This window comes from Miscanthus floridulus, chromosome 4 (genome assembly GCF_019320115.1).
Source record: "Miscanthus floridulus cultivar M001 chromosome 4, ASM1932011v1, whole genome shotgun sequence".
Taxonomy (NCBI): Eukaryota; Viridiplantae; Streptophyta; class Magnoliopsida; order Poales; family Poaceae; genus Miscanthus; species Miscanthus floridulus.
In genome coordinates this window covers 12,747,056-12,755,801 of record NC_089583.1, presented here as the reverse complement: position 1 = coordinate 12,755,801, position 8,746 = coordinate 12,747,056, and the positions used below count along the sequence as shown (strand labels likewise).

Below are 8,746 nucleotides of genomic sequence, written 5' to 3'. Positions count from 1 at the left end.
GAAACGGACGAAGTAATAATAAACTAAAGGGGAAAATAAGAGCTGCACGAGCACGACTACTCATTTGTCTATAAGGTCAATGACAAGTGGACCTACGTAATTCATGGTCCCACTTGCAGTCCGCCATGGACTCATGGTGGTAAGATGTCGTTAGAAAAAAAAAAGTCCACATTCACCATGCCAGGTAATCTGGAGCCCGGAGCCTGGAGCCTGAAGGGGAGAGGTATGTTCACTTACCCTATAAGTCGAGAACGATATTTTTCTGAAAAAACGAATAAGCCAACCGTACTGGGCAATGATAAAAGGAGGCGGATGGGGGAGACAAACGCACACTGCAGCAGGAGCGGAGCGGGAGGAGAGGTTCAGGGGGTCGGGGAGATGCCGCCCACGAAGAAGGCCAAGAAGGGGAAGAAGAAATCCAAGGATGGCAAGCTCAAGATCGTCAGGTCGCGGGGCGCGCCGCCGCCGCTGCCGCCGGAGCTCCGCGCTCTCGACACCGAGTGGTGGTACACCTTCCTCAACAAGCAAACCGAGCTAAGTATGTATACACCTCCCCAATCTGTTCCGATTCTTCTTTTCCTCTGCCCCGCAGCAGAGGCGTTTTCTTGAATTTTCGTCCCGGGTTGCTGCATTCGACCAAATCTGCACAGGCGGCCGCTCCAGCCGGGCATTACGGCGGCCGCCGCGCCTCTTGCTGATTCGGGGGCACGCCGCTTGCCCAGATGGATGTGGGTTCGCGCTTTAGCGTTGTTAATTTTCGGGGGACTAGAGGGTAGAGGCCCGTATGTGAATGTGCCAAGATTTGGGTGGTAGGCAGCCTTGGTCTTTAGTCTTGACGAAAGGCCGAATCTTTTAGGCTGATTTTGTGCGGAATTGTGACTTTGCATTTTGCAATCACGCAATGTACTAATGATTCTGTTATGATGTGAAATGATCTTGGTCTAGCTGTGTGTGGTTAAATTTCGATTTTCTCTTTTGGGCAGAACATGTTGTGCCTTCAGATGAGGGGGAAGCATTCAGGCATTTCTTCAGGACTTCAAGGAAGACTTTTGACTACATCTGCTCCATTGTTAGGGAAGATTTGATCTCAAGGCCACCGTCTGGGCTGATCAACATTGAGGGGAGGCTGCTCAGTGTGGAGAAGCAAGTGGCAATTGCCATGAGGAGGCTTGCGTCCGGTGATTCCCAGGTGTCAGTAGGGATTGCTTTTGGTGTGGGTCAGTCTACTGTTTCGCAAGTGACATGGAGGTTTATCGAGTCGATGGAAGATAGGGCTAGGCATCATCTGGCATGGCCAAACCAAGAGAGACTGGAGCAGATCAAAGCTGTGCTGGAGGATGCTTATGGCCTACCGAATTGTTGTGGTGGTGTCGATGGCACCCACGTAACCATGACGCTTCCTGCTGTTGAGTCATCTGAAGATTGGTGTGATCATGCAAAGAACTACAGTATGTTCCTGCAAGGGGTTGTTGATGATCAGATGAGGTTTATTGATATTGTTACTGGTTGGCCTGGCAGCATGACATTCTCACGCCTGATGAATTACTCTGGGTTTTTCAAGCGCTGTGAATCTGGGGAACGTTTGAATGGCCCTGTCAAAGTTTCAGCAGAGGGTGCAGAGATTAGGGAATACGTTGCTGGTGACTCATGTTATCCTCTACTCTCATGGCTTATGACTCCATATGAAGGAAAAAATCTGTCTGCCCCATTGCAAAACTTTAATGCCCGCCAAAAAGCTGCAAGGCTGCTTGGAACAAATGCGTTGGCACGGCTGAAGGGATCCTGGAGGATCCTACACAAAGTCATGTGGAGGCCTGACAAGAACAAGTTGCCAAGTATAATTCTTGTTTGCTGTCTGCTTCACAATATACTCATAGACTGCCATGATGAATTGCTTCCGAGTGTTCAACTTCCGGAACATCATGATACTGGCTATACTCGAGAAAACTGCGAGCAGGTGGATCCTAATGGCAAAGTAATGAGAGAAAACATTACAGCACATCTCCAACACCTTGAAGCTTCCAAGTTTCTCAGTAACTGAGCTAAGTTAGCTTGCTGTATTGCTGGGATTGTGATGATGCATCATCAATCATTTTTCCCTATGCAATTTCCCTTAGTTTCTGTTATTGTAGCGAGACTTTCTGATTGCAATTCAGTAAAGATTCTCTAGAAATGGCATGGTTCATTACTATAGAATATAGCTAGTTGGAAAAGCACAAGGACCAAGCCTCATGCCTGGGTTTATGTTCTTCAGGATAATGCCAGTCCTCATCATGTTGAGCGCCATGATGTTGCATAATGTAACAAAATTCATGAATGATCTGGTAACTGGTATCTTTTTTTTCGAATGATTTGATATCTTAACTTAGGTTGGTTTATAAGGTCCCCATTTATATGATGAGACCTTTTGTTGGAGAGGGCCTGAACTTGATTGCATGAATTCAATACCCTGATAAGTGTGCAACAGGTAGGTCTAGAATTTTGTGGTGTTATCAGATATAGAGTGAATTATGTAGCCTGACAAAAATATATTAAGTTGGTCTAGTAAAGATTGGATGATCTTGATTTATTTATAAGAGATTTGGATGAGATAAATTGAACTTCTGTTTAGTTTCATGATTAGCCTGATATGCAAGTAGATAATAGAATTAACTGGATTGCGATGATGGAATCTGTTACAGGTACAATAATGATAGTTCTCTTATCTTATATTGTCCTCAATCGTGATCTGTAATTTTTATCAATAACTAAGATTGAATATTCTTTAATGCAGCAGTGTAAATGCTTCCAGCGATATTTCGGAGTTTTTTTAATTAGCTTCAGAAAACTTTTTCAGAAACGAGTTTACTCCATAAAACTAATATGGACTTCTGTGAGGTTGCTTTCTATAAGTTTTCTTTGTGAATCACTGTTTTATCCTCTTTTGCTCTTTAAATCCTTTGAATGAATGTTCCATGAATATTTCATCAGAATGTTGCTTGAACAGATGCTAATATCCAATGAAGTGAAACTGTTTATAATCTTTATTGCTCTCTTGCGAGTTTTCAAGCAAAAGCTAAGCATGCATTACTGATTTTACATTACACTGCATTTTAATTTTCAAATGTTCCAACAATCTGCATCTCTAAATTCACTGCCAATCTCTTCCCAACAATGTTTTTAAAGCATTTGAACGCTGGTTACCAACACTTATGAAAACTTTTGGTGCATAGATAGAGAGAACAAGATAACATGTAAGGACTTATAGGCTGCAGGTGAAAATGGAGAAAAGTTTGGCCAGCTCTTCCGCTCCTCTGTTCTTTTCCTGTGTCAGGGCATGATCAAATCTGGCGTTGTAACCTTTTTGCTCACGTACCTTATCCTAAGCTCAAAATGATTATACGAATGCGTACATTTGTCACTAAATGCATAGGTATGCTGCCTTGGGAAATCGGTGATGTGCTGATTCAGTAGGCTTTCTTATTATATGATGTTTTTTTAGGTACTGGTACTTAGGAGCATTATTTTTGCTGTTGACTGTTGATTCCAGTCAGATGAAATTGAAGTAAGCCCATTCCACTATATGTACTCACAGTTTTGCCTGTACTTTTCTGATTTAGAGTGGTACTAGTCATCTCAGGCACGTAGGAGGTTGGTTACTTTTTTTGTGGTGACTCTGAACACATCCAATACTTTTCTGCAGGCCTACTTTAGCACAACAGCAAGAGAATGCCATTCAACTAACAGTGATTTCTTAGGAACCAAAGGCAATAAAGTATAGCCTTATCGACTAACCATTAGACAACCTAATCCTGAACCCCTCCAAATCAACCACCGGTAACCTTGTCCTCCTGTTTTTAGTTGGTGGGAACTTTACGTGATCTGGAGCTAACTGAGAAAATGCCTTTTATACTTCGAAGTTTGAAAGAAAACTGCATTTGTGTATAGATTGGGGTTTCGTATAATAGCCCATGATAAGTTCTGTTTTGTTGATCTTAAACTCTGAGCAGTTTTAGTTAAGGGGCTTCTGAAATTTACACAACCGCAGTTCTTTGTATTTGTCCTTTTTTTTGTGTGTGTGTTTATGTTTTTGTTAGGGGTTAAAACATACTCTGTTCGTTCCTCGTATAGAACTCAGTTGGTTTCTTCTTGAAGCATGTACTGATAATCCTCTGTATTTTTATTTTATCCACTGAAAATCAGCTCATCAATTTAGCATGCATTTTTGTTCAGGGCAATAAAATGCTGAGATAGTCTCTACAATCCGCATAATCAACTGGCAATGCTACATTTACCATGCTACAGTTCATTTTCTTATTCTGAAGATTGTTTATTGTTTACCATGGACACTGTTTTTACTTCTATTATTTATTTAATGATAATTAGTTCCACGTAGCATTAAGTGACTGCTGCCATATGGATATGTTTTCTGGACTTTATACCACAAGTTTGAGAACTGTAAATCCTTTGGCTAGACTGGCTTGTAGAATGCATGCTATTAGAAAAAGTTATGGCACACTGTGGGGCTATCTTTTACATGTTACTCCATGTTTGATACAATTTATGGTTTCAAGCCAAGTCTCATTATACACATGAAAATGTCAACAAGTTGCAACGTAATATATTTGAAAGCAAAGTAGGACTACAAATTTTAAAATATATGCAAGATTCCGCTGAAATTGTTGAGAATTGATTTTTGAATCTGATGAAATTGTGACACATAAGAAACCCATACCGTACAAAAATGTGCCGAGAATCATGGTTAAGTACATGGTCAGGACTCAGGTAAGACCTAATTCTTGCATGGTGACATTGCCAGTGAAGAAGTATCAACACTTAGAAGACAGAGCAACACACAGGTGGGAATAAGCATTGTTGCCATTAAACTTGCTGCATTCTTTGAGTTTGTGGAGCTTGAGGTTCCATTTCCTGCATCAAATCAAATATAATTGTCAGGATAGTTCATATATATTTTTTTATAACCAGGCCTCCATGCCTATTAGTATGCTTAGCAAGTTGAAATAAAAGAACCATCGCATGCATCTTGCTGCACTGAAATGTCATAATTTGTAAGCATTCAAACTACTGCAGGTAACCTTTGAAGTGCTGCTAAGTTTTATCATGTACGGACATGTGGTACATGGTACAAAGATTATTTGCATGGCCATCTGAAGTCCTAAAGCAGCAGAAGAAATCATCTATTTTGCAGCACAACAAACCATATTTTTCTTTTAACCATTACAGATGTAAAATTTGGTCTTCTGTTTTGTATTGGAATAGCCCAACTCCTGTTTGGTCAGAAGCATCTAAATGAGAACATATAGGTTTACCAATGACTTCACCTGATGGGGAATCTGCTGCTGCCTCAACTTCTTCCCCCTCTGCTGTTGCTGCCTCGTTGGAAGGTGTTGGTGCAGGTGCTCCTGGGACGCCTGAAATCAGGTAAGAATTTAAAGGGGCAAATAGAAATTGATAATGATTTGCATTTCATGATGACTTGACATGCCTGCGCACTGGCTGATTGGTGGTGCTTTGACCTTGCAGACTCCAGGGAGCTCCATCGCCCTCGTCTGGTTGATGGAGATGCCAAAGGACGTCGCAGTGCCATCCAGGACCATGCAGAGGCAACGGGGGTCGGTCTGGACGACTCCGGCAATCACCGAGCAGCAGGAGATCCCTGGTTCCGGTGCCTTGCTCGAGATGAAGTCCATGCACGGGGAGAGGGTCATCATCACGCTCGAGCAGCCATTGCCCTGCGCTGCAGCCCTGGAGAAAGCCAGCGCCACCAGCACCACCACCAGACTGGTCATCACCGAGAGGGGCCCCATCGTTCGTGCAGCCATCGTCAAGCTGCACGAAGCGACGTTGAAAACTTTGGATGGATCGGTGGAGAGGTTGTATGGATGAGAAACGAGGGGCAATGTTGTGGTGATACCGGATTGTTGGAATCCTACTATACCTGGAAGCTGCCATGCTCTCCCTGGCGCCACACAGGTGGTTGGCCATGGTGGTGAATCCTGGTGGCCTTTGCTTGAGCATCCTATTTATGGAAAGAGTTCTATGCCCTATTATAAGCATAAATGGAAGGGTTTGGTTGCTCAAGGCTCGTGTCAGGCTCCAGCCACTCAATTCTTTCTTGATTCTTTCCTGGGACGGTCTTGGTTATCGTCAATTTCGCCTTGTATTTGTAATGCATGGTGCTGTTGAGAAGATACATATGTGTGTGATATTGAGTTGTTATTTCGACTGTTTTGACTTTTGGGGACTTGCTAAGCTTGTACGCATCGGTTAATGTTCACGCTTGATGTACCTCAGTCTGATGTACATTCAGATATGTGTCAGTCTTCTTGAAATGCCACACGACATGTCAACAGGTGTCTGTCTTCGTATACAAAGGGAGTGATACAGTGTGTAGCTTGTATTTGAATTCATAGCGTAGCTGAGGTTTTTCCCGAGCTGCATAGTCCACGCGCCCGGGCTGGTCAAGCCCACGACGTCGCCCACGTCGTGGTGCGCGCTCGGCTGCTGCCGCGCCTCGCGCTGGCAGTTCCTGCCTGTAACATGTACAAGTACTGAGAGATCAACACAGATGAGATTGTTGGCTCCATTGTTCACTCTTTCAGGGAGAAAGAACAGTTCGTCGATAATTACAATTCACCTATTTTTTTTTTAAAAATCACCTGCTTATATACATAAGAAAAAAAACCTTAAAACATGTAACTGAACTTAGAAATCTCTACAAGTGTTCAAGTCAACTTAGAAAGCCATCAGGGACGACAAAGTTGCGATGAGACCACCCTAGATTTGGTTACACTGGCGTGTGATGAGTGATGAGACGGCACCAGTCGCCGGAGTCGCCTTCGATCCAGTCCCTGCGTGAAGACTGAAGACCGAAGACACACAGGCGCTCATGAACAACTGATACGTAAGTGCGGGCTGTGCAGTCATGTCAGTTGTTCATCATCATCTCATGAAACGTGGCACGAGTTTGAACCCAGGAAATACTGTACTGTAGCACGTACGAACTAGGTAGATTGGGACTGTCACATCCGTGGTCACCTGCTGTTACGCAAACTGGCGGCTGCGCCGCGGGAAATTCGGTGGCGGTCGTCGGCGAGGCAGAGCCAGCACCAGGCGTCGCCACCGCCATCTGACCAAGGAGATGCCTGTCATTCCGCATGTCGCCTCGGGAGCTTGTTAGTTACCGTTGCACTGGCTGACAGGCGGGTCTGGATCTTGCACTTGCCGGGCAGCTGGAGCGCCCGCGTGGGCGTGGCGTTGACGCCTGACGGGCGGCGACCCCCCAACGACGCCGCGCCGCCGCGCAGAGGCATCTCTGGTGGATCTCCACCGACTGAACAGTGTACACATACCACTCCGCCGGCAGACAGACGCCAGATGACAGATCCGCAGCAGCCCCCTTAATCCCGAAGCAGTATTTTTCTCAAAATCAGTAAGCGTGAACAGTGTCAACTTTAGTGCAGCCGAACATGGCAAGCGGGTAGCAGATCGGCCCATGTAGCCGGGAACTAAGGCCCCGTTTAGTTTCCCAAAAGCCAAAAAATTTTACGCACATCGAATCTTACGGCACATGTATGGAGTATTAAATGTAGACGAAAAAAAACTAATTGCACAGTTGGGTGAGAAATCGCGAGACAAAACTTTCGAACCTAATTAGTCCATAATTAAACACTAATTACCAAATACAAACGAAAGTGCTACAGTACCCAAAACCCAAAATTTTTTGGAAGGCCTCGTTTAGATGCGAAATTTTTGGTTTTTGGCTACTGTAGCACTTTCGTTTGTATTTGATAAAAATTATCCAATTATGGACTATTTAGGCTTAAAAGATTCGTCTCGCCAATTACAGGCAAACTGTGCAATTAATTATTCTTTTTATCTACATTTAATGCTTCATGCATGTGCCGCAAGATTTGATGTGACGAAAAATCTTAAAAATATTTGAATTTTGGGTGGGATCTAAACAGGGCCTAATCCGAGTTTGCCCCCGTCAAATTCTCCCATCTGTTAGGAGGGATGCACGCGTGAATTTTGCAGCACGGCCCGCGCCCCTTCTTTCTCCTGTCACGGCTTGCTTTGGAGTTTGGACGCACAGCACGGGTACCGCGCCTCCTGCTCCGGCGGTTTGCAGTACCCTGCAGGCTGCATGCAGCAGGTGTCACCGCCACGCCACCTTGTATGGGAGAATTGAGATTTTGTTTGAAAAAATATATATCATGACACACAAACAAATATGGGTATCGCTATATTACAATCGCCTAAAAACTGCATGAATCTGGTCCGTGCGATCTTCATCCAACGGCCAGGACATCTTCTTCTTCCTCTCGACCGCTCTGTCTTCCCAAAGCGTGCAACCACACCCCCACCGCCGCCCACCAACCCGCCGCAGCACACCGGTGCAGAACTTCGGCGAGACCCTGCCGCGCCCGCAGCGTCCTCACTCTTCCCCTCCCCTTCTCCCGCCGTCGCTTTCTTCACCGACTCCGGCGAGAACGGCTGCCCCGCTCCAACCAAGCCTGGCCGCCTCTACCACCACCAGGACCCGAAGCTGCCCAACCCCTGCCCTGCCTCCCCCAGAACCCCACCAGGCCGGCGCCCACACCATCGCCCCACCAGGCCCGCACCCGTGCCACTGCCACCATCGACTCCAGTGGGGGCGCCGACCTGGTGGGGCGCGGGTGCGGGCGCCATTACAAGTTGGGGGCTGGTTTCGCCACTTAAACTAATTCATGGAGTTATTATCAGA

At 45.3% G+C, this 8,746-nt stretch overlaps 2 protein-coding genes across 3 annotated transcripts; one reads left to right on the top strand and one right to left on the bottom strand.

The window, feature by feature from the left end:
• The first annotated feature begins 299 nt into the window (after nucleotides 1-299).
• On the top strand, nucleotides 300-4,499 carry LOC136549442 (protein ANTAGONIST OF LIKE HETEROCHROMATIN PROTEIN 1-like). The gene is made up of 2 exons (XM_066540717.1): nucleotides 300-538; nucleotides 984-4,499. The coding sequence occupies exons 1-2, from the start codon at nucleotides 313-315 to the stop codon at nucleotides 2,039-2,041; spliced, it is 1,284 nt and encodes a 427-aa protein (XP_066396814.1). The 5' UTR covers nucleotides 300-312; the 3' UTR covers nucleotides 2,042-4,499.
• Nucleotides 4,500-4,690: 191 nt separating this feature from the next.
• On the bottom strand, nucleotides 4,691-6,297 carry LOC136549443 (non-specific lipid transfer protein GPI-anchored 5-like). Of its 2 annotated transcripts, none has more exons than XM_066540719.1 (3): nucleotides 5,486-6,297; nucleotides 5,322-5,402; nucleotides 4,691-4,908 (listed from the first exon to the last, which is right to left on the bottom strand). In XM_066540719.1, the coding sequence occupies exons 1-3, from the start codon at nucleotides 5,820-5,822 to the stop codon at nucleotides 4,772-4,774; spliced, it is 555 nt and encodes a 184-aa protein (XP_066396816.1). In that variant the 5' UTR covers nucleotides 5,823-6,297; the 3' UTR covers nucleotides 4,691-4,771. The 2 variants fall into 2 exon arrangements, with proteins under 2 accessions (XP_066396816.1, XP_066396815.1); XM_066540718.1 differs by having other exon boundaries at nucleotides 5,322-5,411; nucleotides 5,486-6,296.
• Between the last annotated feature and the right edge of the window lie 2,449 nt (nucleotides 6,298-8,746).